The sequence below is a fragment of the Abramis brama genome, assembly GCF_963993115.1.
Source record: "Abramis brama genome assembly, chromosome: 23".
In the NCBI taxonomy this organism is placed as follows: Eukaryota; Metazoa; Chordata; class Actinopteri; order Cypriniformes; family Leuciscidae; genus Abramis; species Abramis brama.
In genome coordinates, this window is record NC_139985.1 from 8,797,807 (window position 1) to 8,813,642 (window position 15,836).

At 39.0% G+C, this 15,836-nt stretch overlaps 1 protein-coding gene across 1 annotated transcript in view; it reads right to left on the reverse strand.

Annotated features, from left to right (window-relative positions):
- The window catches only part of cacna1ab (calcium channel, voltage-dependent, P/Q type, alpha 1A subunit, b), a 140,318-nt gene that overhangs the window by 101,870 nt on the left and 22,612 nt on the right, over window positions 1-15,836 (reverse strand). The window contains exon 3 of the mRNA XM_084101344.1: window positions 10,292-10,558. Within this exon, the coding sequence (XP_083957470.1) occupies window positions 10,292-10,558 (267 nt within the window). The remainder of the gene's footprint in view (window positions 1-10,291; window positions 10,559-15,836) is intronic.

Sequence of the window (15,836 nt, forward strand, 5' to 3'; positions counted from 1 at the left end):
TTTTGAGTCACTTCTTTAAGCATTAATCTAACAATATTTAATACGATTTAGGCTTCTCAAGTTGCTCAAACTTCACATTTTCCTTTTCAAGTATATTTATCTCACGTTAAGGATGCTTAGATATTTTAAATGGAAAACCAGACATATACTGATTAGGAAAATTAGTTTCTGCCATGCATTTAGCTGATGACTTTTATCCAAACCATCTCCACTTGTAGTTCACTAATTGCAGGGTCACTTCTCCTCCATTAAGCTAGGGTCAAACACCCTACACAAAGGCAGAGGAGTGACAGGTGGTTTAACTGTGCAGTTCATGGGCCGCTCCTACTGAGGACTAAACCTGCAATCTTTCTGTTACCATCTTATACACTGGCTATCACCACCCATCCCCTTTATTGTTAAGATGACAGTTGATTGCGACCTCTCACCTCTCAGTCAAACACCACATGTACAAGCAATCAACTTGCATGTATCATACACATTGCTCCCTGAAGGATACATGGAAAGCTGATGTCTCTCTGTCTCTAACACACTTCCCCTTCTTCACCCCCATCTTTAAAAGGTATTGTATACTGCCTTGAGTGTGCTTGCATCCCCTAGATAGTTCCTTCCATCTTCGTCTGTGAGTGTATGTGTTGGCTTCGTGTGCTACTGCAGGGGTAGACCCACGAGTTACCATGGTAACCAAAAACAGCTATATAAAGTCAGAATCAATAGCAATCATCAGACCATGGTGATCTTTACATCAGACTTGCGGTGTGTGTGTGTGTGTGTATCTGACTACAAACTACTAGCATGCATCCTAATTCATGTCTAATAAGGAGACTGTTAACCCTTACAGTAATACAAATATAATCATATATAATATACTAACACTGATCTGTACCAATATTTGATATAGTTATATTGTAAAATATTACTGCATATCTGTACAGTTCCTCTGTTTCTCATTCATTGTCATTCAATGCTTAGATTGCATAATGTGTGTGTATTTTTATGAGGGCAAGAGGACTTCTCACTAGCACACACTTAGCTGTGACTTCTCACTAGTGCACACTTTTATTTCAGAGCTGTTTGATCTATGAGAGGAGGCTGTCGCACCGAATCACATGTTAGCTCTGTCAGAACACACCAACCTGGTCAAACCTGAAAATAAATGGATAAATGGATGACTACAGAGCATCTGCAGGAAAGGAAAATCACAACTGAGATCTCTTTAATATCTCAAAATCGCTCTCCTAGAGAACACCAAGATAAAATGGAAAGCAAAGTCTTCTGCTGTCCTTTAGTTTGACAAGAAATTATCTGATAGTATCTCAAACCATGCTCAGATCTGCTATGATGTCTACAGGTCTACAATCAAAAACTCAAACATTTCATAACAAATCCTCCTAAGATCAAATTTTCTGAGCTAAGTAATTAATTTTATAACTTACACTTTTACTTTATGTAGACATAGGTCTCATGTGTTTCCAATTTTATTTCTCTCACGGAATTATAAGAAAATGATCTCAAACAAAGCTGATACTTTTCTGTTATAACCCATACCTGAGCTACCATACAGAAACCACTTGGGGGACTTTATTAATTGGCTCTGTTTGAGCTGCAAATTTAATTTAAGTCCTGATGATGTTTTAACTGCAAAATACATTCCTTTTCCTTAAAACGTACAGTACTGTTCAGAAGATTAGGGTCAGTATAGGTGTGGTCACATTAGCTGACCACATTAGCTGAAAAAGTCTCCATTTTCCCTTGTCCATTGCGTAGAGATGTATGAAGCACTTTCAAACCAAGCAGCTTTCTGTTGGTCAGTGTGGTGAATTTGCAAGACTAACTTGAACATGAGCACAGTCTACATGGCAAACTTTTTCACCCTCACACAAAATTCCTAATTGTGAGGATTCTGGCATTAATTTTTGCCGGAGTTTGACACACACACGACATTTGTACTTTTGAGGAACAGAGAATACTCTGAGAATGAGAGGAGAAGGATGTGAGCAAGGATGACAGATAAACATATTAGATACAGACAGACAGACGGCCAGACATACAGACAAAATGAAAGAACGATCAATAGAACAAATGATAGATAAAATGATAGCTAGAATGACAGATAGATTGATATAACAAAGAATTGGAACAGTAGAACGAGAGATAGAATGATAAAATAATAGAATGATGAATAGCATCAAATGTTGAATGGAATGATACAGTGATAAAATGATACATAGAATGAATGATGACAGATGGAATGATTGATAGTACAGAATGGATAGAATAAATGGATGATCGGCTCTATATTAATGCAAACTGATTTGAATACACACACTGTCTCTTCCTCCACCTATACTCATTTTTCTTTCCCTCCTCACCCTTGCCTCTCCCTTTTTCCCTGCTCTCTCAGTTTCTCCTAAGCAGCCCCTGTAATGCCAAATCACACTGTCATCAGAATAATTATTATCATTACCCTCCCTTGCATAAGCACTCCTATTAGTATCCTCTCATTAATGCAGTGTTTTAATCACAAAATAACAATTAGGTTGGATATCTATTTGATCGATTCAGGGCACAGATGAAAACATGGCTCCTGACCAAGACCAGGGGCAAAATATCACAGTACCTCCAGTCTCATTCAGCCACCGGAGGTGGCGGAGGGTTTGTTTTCTGCCACGTACTGAGATGTTCTTACAGTCGCATGGTTTTATAATGAGAAGATTATTAAGAAGAGAAGAGGAGCCAAAAGCGTACATGACAAAGAATCAGGAAATGCTTCACAGCACACACTGTGATATTTAACAGGACTGCTCATGCCCAGTGGGCAGAGAAACGCCACCGATATATAAAACCAGGGCCAGAAACAGTCCAAAGAGAATGTGGGATACCTGAGGCAAAGGCACTTTTAAGTCACATGGAAAAGGGGCATGGGTACAAAACACACATAAGCCTGTAACATGAGCAAACTTGCTGCAAACATGGTGCCTGGTTGAAAGGCCAATAAATATCATGTTGATAGAACAGAAAAGCACAGAAGAGGCTGTTAAATAAACAAAAGAACAAAACCAGCAGCATCTGCTCCGTTTTCCTTTCTATATCTCTCTCTTTCACTTTGCTGATCTTATCAAGCAACTGGGCTCACAACATCCCTGTCTACCTAAAATACATGAACTAGCTATCTGTCATCGCTATTTGGCATCAGGCTGTGAAGACTTATCATATGTTACACTCTTTGCATCCCAATTCGCATAACATCTGCCCCAAACTGTATTCAAGATTCTTGAATACTATATTTTGGGTGGATAGTATGCAAATTGGGATGCAGGGGCTGAGATCACATTGGGTCTGAGTCCTGATGATGTTTCAACTGCAAAATACATTCCTTTTCCTTAAAACGTACTGTACTGTTCAGAAGATTAGGGTCAGTAAAGGTGTGGTCACATTAGCTGACCACATCAGCTGAAAAAGTCTCCATTTTCCCTTGTCCATTGCGTAGAGATGTATGAAGCACTTTCAAACCAAGCAGCTTTCTGTTGGTCAGTGTGGTGAATTTGCAAGGCTAACTTGAACATGAGCACAATCTACATGGCAAACTTTTTCACCCTCACATAAAATTCCACCAACCAATATTCCAAGTCTTATGAAGCCATATGATCCATGAATACATGTTGTTATTTGCTTAAAGTCGGCATGAAACGAAACCTAAGGCCGCTCGTCCACCAGGCGCTCTGCTGAAAAGGCCTAGCTGTGGGCACTTGATAGCGTTTTGGCAGCGCAGCGTTTTTTTCAGTTGAGACGCTAAGACACAGATAAGTTTCTGTGTTGTTTCTATATAAAATGTTGATACAGCGTAAAGTATTTGCTCTGGCTCTTGTTTTAAATTATTCTGTTCCTTTATTATGCTTGTTGTTGTCATCTGTTGACGTTGTAAAAGCAGAATGTGATGGTTGGTCGATGTGGTATTTGTCCCGCCCCTCCTCTACTGTGATTGGACGGCTGACAGTGATGAGCGTTTTACCCAAAGTAAACAAAATGTAACTCTCGACGACCAGTTAAAAAAACGGCGATCGCTCAGCGATTCAGAGTGAAATAGGCAGTGTTACGGTCCTGCCGTTTTAAAAACGCGGTGCTCCCATTGAAAACAATTGGAAAAATACGCCAGCCGCGTGAAAAACCGCTTTGGTGGACACATAGCATAATGTGACGTATATGCCAGTAAAACAGCTTCTCAAACAAGAAGAAATGTAGGGCGGGACTTGATTCTGTCCGTTAGGAATTGATTGGTTCGTTGTGGTTTGCTTTTGCTGTGATCACATGTGAGTGACAGGCTGCTTGCCCACTTGCCGGTAAACACATCATCAGAGAAGATAAGTCATTACGTTATTTTGGTTAAAGATTATGAGAGCAAGTGAATTAAAAAAAAATAATGATGTGAACGAATAAATAATTTATAATAAATACTGCAATATTCCACGAAAAAACTAGAATTGTCCATTATGATTTCACGGTGACTTAAACTCTCAAGTCACATTCATGTTCATATCAATTCAAATATTGCACATCATGCTGTTACAGCTAGTGATACAGTATAGATGACTTGTATGGAATCGTTTTTTGCCCTTTTGGAGCATAATATCTTCGGTTCCTGTTATGAAAAAAGCATATTTTTGTGTTCCACAAAAGAAAGAATGTCAACAGGTTTCTAACAACATGAGGGTGAGTAAATGATGACAGCACTTTCAGTTTTTTTGTGAACTATCACTTTAAAGCAGTCGAGTAAATCCGAACTGTGTCTTTAACCATAAGACACAGTAAACTAAAGAGGGAACATGGGAGCTCATAAGGTGAGACTTTCCTTACAGTGACAGCAGTGACACTAAGGCCATACAGCTACTTTGGCCAACAGCCAATGGCTCACGTCCAACACATCATGCCAGACAATGGAAAGAACTCTTGAATCTCTGTCTCCCTCTGAACGATGAGGGTGATCTGTGCCCACTGAAACACACACACATACAAGAAAGGAATGTTCCATGTTCAAAGCAACTTAAGCTTTATCAACTATGACTATGTTATGGGTTGTGGCACAGTGATCAACTCGTAAACTTAAAAATGGCACTTTATTACAAAAAGCTTGCCATAAATACCCAATATTAAATTTTAAATTAAAAATCATCGTATAAAAACGTATAATGTAAAGTATAAAAATTAATATGATTTTGAAATTCGCTAAAGATTACATTTAACAGTATTGCTAAATTACAGATATGGTACTTGCATATCAAGCGTCTCTAGAGAACAATTAGACTCTTATATCAAATCACAGTCTTTAAATCTACAGAGATCCAATCAACTGCAACCTGGGTCCAGCCAAGCATCTAAATGTGGTTTAGCAAAGCATTATGGGAGCTGCAAAAAGGTTATGATCTCAAAGCTTTCTTGGACTTACTTCCTCCAAATAGAAGGGCAAATGCATCAGCAGGACAACAAAATTAATAATATTAATAAAAAAAACATTATTTGGTATTCTTAAAAAAGACCTTTTACCAGCAGAGGGTACCTAAAGGTTATGGCAATAAGGAAGGAAATGTCCAACTGGGAAGCAAAAAAGAGCATTTCAATATGAATACGTGTGGGAGAGTGTGTCTGTGTGTCTAAGAGGGTTACACAATAAACATGGTTATTGTGAAGTGCATTGTGACGTTTTCCTTACTCTTTGAGTAACACTCAGATGCACATACACACACACAGACCATTAGATGCTTCTTCTGCTCAAACTATGTTGTATCCCTTCTAGTCTGCACTGCAGCGGAGAGCCAGATTGTGTTTTCTAGCCAGAGAAAAGCAATGGATTTAGTGTCTGGTATCTGGTATGTGTGTGTGGGTGTGCGAGTGTGAGCATGTATCCATTTCTTGTGTGTCTCTACGATTGCACACTGAAGCGTGAATGTCCCACATGGTGTGTGTGTGTGATGCCATAGGCTGGTGCTGAGTCCTGGCCCGGTTCCTTTTTCCTTTGGTCTCCTGAGGAGATTGATCCTACAGAACAGGTGTCACTGTTTTAGCTGCCTTAGTTCATGTGCGTTGCTTTTGTGTTTGATGCCACAGGCTGTGCCGCCCTACCAAATCTCCACTCACCCAGCAATGATCCCTCCACTGTGCGTTACTGCTGATGCACAATCTCCATTCAGCTTGGACACGAGGCCAAAGTGTGAAACCAGCCGAAACATTTACAAACCCCTGTTCTTCTGTTATTACACATCACTGCATCCATTAATGCACGGGCTTACTATTATATGTGACCATGCCATTGACCATGCCATACTAACATAAGGTAATTGAAGCAAGAAGAAAAAAAAACATGTCCAGGTCATATTCAGGGTTATTTTTTTTTATTTAAGGGGACCTATTATGCCCTTTTACAAAGTCTTTATTTTGTTTTTAATGCTTGAGTGTTCAAAAAACACATTATTTTTCACATATTTACATTGTTGCAGCACCTCTCTTACCAGTCTGTCAGTAACGCTCTGGGGTGCGTTTCTCAAAAGCACCGTTGGCCAACTATGGTTGCAAGTTCAGTTGAATTGTGTTGATAACAAAGGAACTTGTGACTATAGTTGGTTTCGGGAAACCCCTGTTTAATTCCTGTCTCCGCTCCACCTTCCGAAAAGCGCAATGTGCTCTGATTGGTCAGCTGGAATGGTGTGTTGTGATTGGTCACGCCCCTTACTATAACCGTGAGTTTTAGTACACTACTAATGCAACTCAACCAGGCCTCGTCCCTTTTTATGTGTATAACTTGGGCGGGAATTATTTAAATGAGGGATATTGTGACATTTATGTTCCCGGAATAAAACTCAAGACTACAATCAAGGCGTTTCAGGGAGTTCAGAAACAGTGCTTACTGATATAGAGAATAACTCCCATTCGAGTGAACTTTGTGATTTGTAAATTTGAAGAATTGTTTTTTGTAAAAAATAAATAAATAATAAAATAATAAAAATGACAACAGCACAAAAACTGTATAAAAATGTAACACAAAACTCACATGAAAAAATATATTTAAAAAAATCTAATTCAAAATATTAATAACATATTTTTTTATTAAAATAAAATATATTTTGCATAAAGAAAATGTGAAAAATAACAATTTGCATGAATTGGCATAAAGAAAATGTTATTATTTTTGTACTAAGATTTTTTTTTCCACCACCTTTTCCTCCAAAATGGTTCTTAACATGGGACGTTTTGCTTAAGGTTTACTGAGCTAACTTTACTATAAAGAAACTTAATGGGTGTATGTTACCCGGCCCGGGACACTTTCCCATTCTCAATATTCTTAATAGTGATATTCTTACTTTATCAATTTAGTAATTTTTTATTGTATTACATTTAAAAATGTAGTAAAATTATATTTTTCATTAATCTTATTTTAAAGACACTACCATAAGTAAATTAAGTGTATCTACTGTACGTAATTCTATAAATTAAATCAATATTTTTTCAGCATTACAGTAGAGTAAGAATAAAGAATACTTTTTCTTTGTATTTAGGAAAAGGATAACTTGATAGGAAATGTGCTTAACTGTCATTCAAATGTCAATATGCAAAAACAATAACTTTAAAAATCCTAACATAATAGCTTAATTTTCTTTACCTTCTTATATTTATCTTTTAATTCTGGGGTGAGTTATGACTGATCAAACTGATTTTTAACTGTCATTTAAAAAAACTTCCGCCCTGCTCTAAAAAAATTGACACCATGTGCTTGATCTCTATGATGCTATCTTTGGTCAAATAGCTACAAATCTGTTTCACTTGCATCACACATGCACACACACACGCACGTCCAAAAGGACAGAAATGAGTGTACCTCCCCAGATCACTCTTTTTCCATTCTTTTACCGTTTCCTCTCACATGCTCATGCCCAGTGAGTCCAACAGAACCCCAGGAAGCACCACCACCATACAGACAACAGAGAGAATGAGCAGATGGTCTGAGAGAATCAGAGAGAGAGAGAGAGAGAGAGAGAGATGGCAAAAGGAAAGGGGAGGCGTAGGAGCATGAGAGAGGGAATTTTTTTACTGGCACTCATACAAGCAAAGACCTTATAAACTCATCATTCCGACAGAGTATTTTTAAAACAGTCTAACACCTCTACCATCGCACTGTTTTACCAAACTATTAGCACTCGGATGGAAAAAGAAGTTATAAGCAACCAGCCAATATACTGAGCTAAGGAAACTGACCAATAGAAAGTTTTGCTGCTGACTAAAACCAAAAGGTGGCAGAAAAGGACTTTTATCACAATAGCTGCCCTGTCCAGTTCTTGAATAACCTCTACTCTACAGAGATTTTTAAACTCAACAGCAAGTTACATGTGACGACTCTCCAAGAGATGGAGTATACATTAGCATTAGTACCTCTTCTCTGTAACAGTAAAGCTAATATTAGAGAAATTATCGTACACCTCAACTCATGGCAGTCTGCCAATCATGATAGAAGAATTGATCAATTAAAGTCTCTTAAAAGTTGCTACTGCATTGCCTTGATCCATGACTTTCCGCATAAGTGTATGCACAGGGAAGAAGAATAGCGTTGGCCTTGTCGATGTCCCAAAAGTTTAAAGTTCAATGTGAAAGGGAACTTTAACGATTCAGGGATCATACTCTTTAACTATTGCATCCTTTAGCGAGCCTTCAGTATATAAGGAGACTTTTCTTGTAAAAAAAGTGTTCTGCAAGTACCTTTTAATGTAATAAATTTGGTAAATGACAAGCAGCAGTAAAGAATACAAGATACATGAAATCTTTAATGGACAGTTCACAATTTTTAAAAAAAATCATGTTGCTCTTCAATGAAACAAAAAAGGATATTTTGAAGTCTCAAGGTCTTTTGTCCATACAATGAAAGTCAGTGGGGTCCAATCTTTTGTGTTCCACAGAAGAAAAAAGGTCATACAGGCTACTTAATAAATTGTCATTTTTATGTAAACTATCACTTTTTGTCTTCAAAATCAATGGCCTGGTTTCACAGACAGACTTAGATTACACCAGGATTAGGCCTTAGTTTAATTAAGACATCTAAGTAGCTTTTATAAACGTTAAAACATTACTGGTGTGCATCTTGAGAGAAAGCAATTGCACTGACATATTTTAAGATATGTCAGTGCAAGTTGCTTTCAGTTAAAACAGCTCAAACTTGCATTTTTGTCCAGGACTAGTTCAAACTAGTTTTTGTTTTTTATGCGCATTATAATTTTTCACAATTCGCTACTCTCTGCTTTCATGTAATCAGGACTACCAGCTCAATTCTGACTGAGCCACCACTTGATGTGGTTTACTCAACTGTGCACACACTGTATTAAAAGGCAACTTCATCTCTCTCCTTGTTTTTTCGCTCCACACTGCAAGGCTCCATTAAAGCTCATATGCTGACATCAGCAGCCCCCCTCCACACTCACACAGGCACTCAAACAGTCACTTGCACACTCCACCAATCCCAGCCAGCGGGAAACCACGCACACCCACGCAGCCGCAGGCCTCTGAACACAGACCTGCACACCTAACACATGCTTACACATGGATATAAAAACACATGCACATCAGGCCTGGCTCCACAGGGGGGACAATGCCAGCCTAGCCCACCCTGGCAACCACCTCCCTCTTTATTGGGTAGAGTACTGGGGTGTTCTCTAAGATGTTCTATAGAAAATGTAAAAGAGTGCGGTACAATCTCCTTAATATTACAGGAAGAATATTTATAGACTACTTTAAGTGGGAAAAAACATGTTCAAAATGTCTACATTAGCTTTGCTGAACAGTGGCGGCTCATCCAAAAACAACATGGTGCTTTGATGTACCACAATACTGAATTTATCTTATTTGCATGCTACTTTAAGGTATTTTAAACAATACCATGGCATTAGAAATGGTATTCGTCCTAAAATCCAAACCAAAGGGTAATACTATGGTAGGCAACTTAAAAGAATAATAAAAAAATAAAAAAACTAGAGAAATCTGGTGCTGGGACTGTTGCTCAGCATCTCAAAATGTTCTACAACCAACGATAAATAACTAAATGTATAAAAAGTAGCGTTTGAATATTAATCATTACATCCTTTGTGCTTAATTATAATGATTTGGATGAATAATTAACTTACATTACAGAGATGTCTAGAAGAAATGTAGGCAGCATCAAGCAGGGGCCAGTGAAGGAGCCATCACTAACCTATAACATATTACAAATCTGTACCTGTTCCCAGGAGCCCTCGTATCTGGGTTTTGTAAAGGATATGGCCATTCGGTGACCTTTTTGGCGTATTTTCGAATTATGTTGTCTTCACTGAAGAGAAACAGAGAGCGGTTGACCGTCAGGCAGTTCTGTCGGACCGGGATCGGGTTGTAGAGGGCCATGGTCCGGGCTCTCTGGGCCATCGATTGCTTGTACATCCTCTGGGCCCCTGGCGGGCCGCCCTGCCTGCTGCCGCCGCGGCCGGGTCCCCCCTGACCGGAGCCCCCGCCGCCGTACCTGGCCGGCACTTCGTCTCCGAACCGAGCCATTCTGTAGACACCAAACGCCAATCGTTACGAAGCAGCCGAGAAGGGGGTGAAGTCTCAGGGTGACAACACCACATTACACCCCATCCGCCTCAGCACAGAGCACACAGACATTCAGATCTGATCTTCATGGTTAAGAAATGTCCATCATAAAGCACCAAACAAGATCAGTGGTTGGGGAAATGTGTATGAGAGCGTGTCAGCGCCAAAAAGGGACTCAGATAACGAGATTGATGGATGGATAGATGGAGTATGTCCTTTCAATGGTGCAGTCAGCTCAACAAATAGTCAAACAAATAGTCAAACATAAAGAGATAAAATGTCGACGAATTATCTTCCTAGGGAGGGTGGGATCCACATTTTAAGAAGTATTTCCCGTCTCAACAGCTCGGTGTGGGTCGTCTTGCCATTTGCAAGGTGTGCATACAGATCCTTTTAGCATAATTGCGTTAATAAATTACATGTAAATTAGCATCAACTATATTAGGTCTAATACGTCTTTCTGAGGAGTTGCATTCTTGTTTTTTTTTTCACATCCACAAGACGAAAATAGAATAGAAAAATGGTGAAAACCTTTTAATTATTAATTTATTTCTGTGGTATCCGCAATGTTTGGTATACTATGGCAATATTCAGACTCCCCTCCGCCAAACTCTCGAATTACACTCGCAAATGCAGACAACGGGGCTTCCCCAAAAAAATCCACACCTCGGTCACATTTGTTGATTTTAGTAATTTAAGTTTGTCTGCTTTTTTAGAGCCATATCGGTCCTATATGGTGGGCGTGAGCGCGCGCTGGGAAAACAAAAAACACCATGTCAAGATATAATGATGATCTCTTGCGGTTTCTCCCTCAATTCTTCACTAAAAACAATTATCATCTATACTCCAGGACTCGTAGACAAATCCAAGACGCGAAAAATCCGACGGTGGTCGTTGAAATGAGCATAATCAGTTTTGGAGAGGCGCCGGAGCGCGTGGATTGAAGCTCGAGCTCGCATCTTCTGTGGTAACCGAGAGGAACCAAGAGGCACCCATCGCCTGAAGCCCCCCTAAAATGCTCCGCCTCGGGGTTTTTCTGTCGCCTCAGTGGACGACGACCGATTATTTCGGATTTAAAAGTTTTATTTTTGGCGGAGAAAATGAAACGGAGACGCGGGGTCTCGAGCGCAATCCTCTTCAGATCAGCTGGCGGGTTTAGAGCATCTGATCAATTTAACGCTCGTGCTCAAGTCTTGCAGCACATGACGCGCGTCCCCGTAGCGATTCGCTTATCCTCCAGCTCACTCCTCCTTATGGCCAAGACAAGACTCAACCGAACAGTGCGTGCCATTTTGCTTCTTCTCGCAAACCGTGTGAGACGAGACATTATCCAAAGGCGATGGATGGATTCATATCTCTCAATACGTATTGTGTCTGAGTCATACACTTTTCCGGAAGAGGGAGTGTGTACTTGTTGACCAAGTATGGATTTGTGGGGACTTTACAGTGTCCTTATTCCACATTAAATGTTACTATAATTAATCACTACACTGGAAAATGTACGGTTAAAAAATGACCCGAAACTATTATTCAACTAACTATTATTACCTAAAACTATAACTATTACCTGAAGCATTTTAGTAACTATATTTTTTGTAGGTCATTCAAGTGTATAATATTAATATACAAATCTTTTTGACCAATTAAAATATGTAAATGTACACATAATAGAAGTGGTGGTACAATGGAATCCACATTTTGTTACAGTAGCATAAAACATCATCAGGAAACACACTACACAAAAATAATGCTATAAACATTAACTTAACATTATGAATGCAACATAAAACACTCCAATGGACACTATTTTCAAAAAGTTTGGGGTCGGTGAGTTTTTTTTTTGGTGCATTTTTTTTACAAAAGATATTTCAAATAATTGATGTTATTTTCTATTCATCAAATTCTATAAAACAAAACAAAAACAAAAACAATGAATGAATCAGTTTCCACAAAAATATTAAGCAGCACAACAGTTTTCAACATTGATAATAAATGTCTCTTGAGCACTAAATCAGCATATTAGAATGATTTCTGAAGGATCATGTGACACTGAAGACTGGAGTAATGATGCTGAAAATTCAGCTTTGGCATCACATGAATAAATTACTTTTTTAAAATATATTCAACGAAGAAAAGAAACAGTTATTTTAAATTGTAATAATATTTCACAATATCACTGTTTTTCCTGAATTTTTTTATTAAATAAATGCAGGCCTGGTGAGCATAAGATACGTCTTTCAAAAAAATATTACCGACCCCAAACGTTTGAACGGCCATGCACCGTATATAACTAATAATATAAATAAGAAGAGTTTAATAAAAAAAAAATGATGGTTTGATGGTTTAAACCGAATTCTGGGAATGTCCCTTTGCCCATAAACTATAAAGCGATTTACTTTTTAGTTATTTTAAATATATAAGTTTAACATTTTCTTTTACTGCAAAAATATACAGTGTCTTATAAACATTTAAATATAATTTAAATATTTTCCCTAATTTTATGAGGTAAGTTCCACTGTTTTTTACATCGTAAAATTAGTCAAATTAAATGCAATGTCCTAATAATGTTTTAATTTTATCATATTAAAAAATATAATTTTTTAATATGATAAAATGATCTTTTTAGCGTAGGCTATATGGTAGATAACTTACAGTGCAGTTAACCAATAACACGTTTTTATATAACATTGCAATGTGATGCTCTCTCTCTGAACAGACAGTTTGTCAGCCTGAAAAGACACTCAGGAGAGAGTGTGTGTCCTAAAAACACTCTGCTCATATCATGCCCATCTGTCCACCTGGCACCAGCCTCTGAAATGCCTTTGGTTGCTAATTCCCTGGGTTTACTCTCCAGCTAAACTTGCTGAGAAAACGTGTCCGATTTCCATCTGAAGACAGCTGGTGGCATACTAAAGGGCTGTGAACTGAATTTGGAAATGTTCTGTTTGAAGGAATGCGTAATATTTGCAGTGTAAAACCAACGGGTGCTCTAGATTGACGCTATCCGTGGTGCTGAAACTGCACTATCCCCCTGCACTGAAACTGCGCTATCCATGGTCCTGAAATCAAAGAACGAACTCTATATCAGAAATATAGCGGTGCAGGTACAGCATGATTAGTCAGCGCACTTGTTCCGGGAGCTTTCGAGTCAAGCTGCCCATAATAATGCAATAAAAGGGGAGGATTCCCGCTGAGGAGGTGGAGTGGTTGTCCTGGTAGTGGGCGAGCGTGAGTGTCGGTAAGGGGCGTGGATGCGCAGTCTGTAGCGTATCTGCCGGAGCGCCTGGTGTAATGCAACAAAGATGATGAGCCTCCGCGTTGAGAGACATGGTTAATTAAGGCATAATGCATTCGCTTGGGGAGACAATTTGACAAAAGGTTTTATAACACACAGCACAGAGGGGAGAGAGAGAGACAGAGAAAGAAATCACCATTGCAGCACACACTGCACATAGGTGACTATTCACTGCTAGCCTTCAGCAACACATTTTATAATTAATTTCTGAGCTCTTTGTTGTTGTACAGTCCAATTTTTGACATCTGCATCAGAACCAGATCAAATGCAATAAATAAGGCAGACAATTAAATCAATGTTTATATATCTTGTGTGCATTCTGTGCAGCATGCCTGTGTGTAGATGTAACAGCATGCTATGCGTTCCTGTGTTTCTGGCTGAGCCGTGAGACTGAGTCGTGCTGGGGCCCTGATGTGCACCATTGTCATTCAGACCGCGTTCACACGGAAACCCTGCAGGAAGCACCCAGTGCTCCCCCGCATTCTCTCTCTCTCTCTCTCCCTCTGGCTTGCTTTTTGCTCTCTCTCTCTCCCCGGCCCGCTCCTCTCCTTATTCGTTCCATCCTTCCACTTCCTTTCTCACTGCGCCCATCTAGCCTCAAGTACAGCAAGAAGCAGAGAGAATGTATCAGAACACATGGGAAAAGGAAGTCGGGAATGCAAATATGAGTGCGTTTGTTTATAATGGTAAGACATATAACTCTCTAACCACCTGCTCTCTAAGCTCTGGCCCTTCAGGAATATACAGGGTTACCAGATGGTGTTTTGACTGAGCATAGCGTGAAGCATGATAACCCTTACATCCATCCACACACAAGCAAGCAGTGGGCATCAGATCTAATAGGAAAGGAGACAATTAATTGTTATAAAACAATTAGGTTGAGAGAATTTTGCATTCGCCCTATCTTCCTACCAAAAAAAGTAATGGATAAATGAATCAATAGAGTTGGAATTATATGCTGTGCCACTAGTAATGTTGATGTTGTTTTATATCACTTTTCAGGTGCATTTTCATTTTAAAATGACTGAAATAAGTCAAACAGCATGTAGAGCACATGAGGATGCACAGAAAATCACCACATGCCAAGAACCCATGAGTCTCTGAGCAATAAAGAGCACGTATGCGGAGACGGAGGGGGGGCTACTATATTTAAACCGGGCTAGCGAGTGCAATAGATTCATCCTCAGCTTTTCTCGGTGTATGGCAGCAGGAGGTGTGTGTAGCCTCTTTACAGGCTGTCTCAAGAGGTTAGAATATGCTCGAGAACTCGCTTACTCTACTGCTCTGTGACTGCAACACATTAGAAAGCACCTCGCTCACCCACAGCAAGAACAAATGCCCCAGCTTGGAGGTGTCAATCAAAGCAATCAGATGTGACAAGACTACACTTGTGGCAATAGATGCTGTCATTATAATCCCAAAAACAAGTTGCTCTTATGAAGTCTTGGAGGAAGAGTCGGAGAAATAGTCTTACTCAAACTTCACTCTGATGCTCAGCCAGGAGAGATCTGGGTTTAAGGGACAATGCAACAATACAGTGGCCCAAAAATATATTTAGATACTTAAAACTGCATGAACTGCATTCCAGTAGAACATAAATATCAAACCAATCAGCATCTGCAAGAAACATCTTTTTTTTTTTTTATTCTTTTTTTTATATATGGACGATTACTTTTACTTGTATTACTTTTCTCCATTTTTAGTGGCAATCAAGTCATGAAACATTCAACAAACAGTGTCCAAATTCTATTTATCTTCATTGAACATTACATCTATTGTTGTCATTACAACTCTTCTTTCTTTTGTGAAATGTTTGTGCTATCTGTCTTTAAAATAAATAAATAAATAAAAAGCTATATTACATTTGTGTGTCTACAATTGCATACACCTGTGTCCAGTAATCAGCACTTGAGTTTTAAGGCTGAGCCAGTCTTGAGTTCTGTCC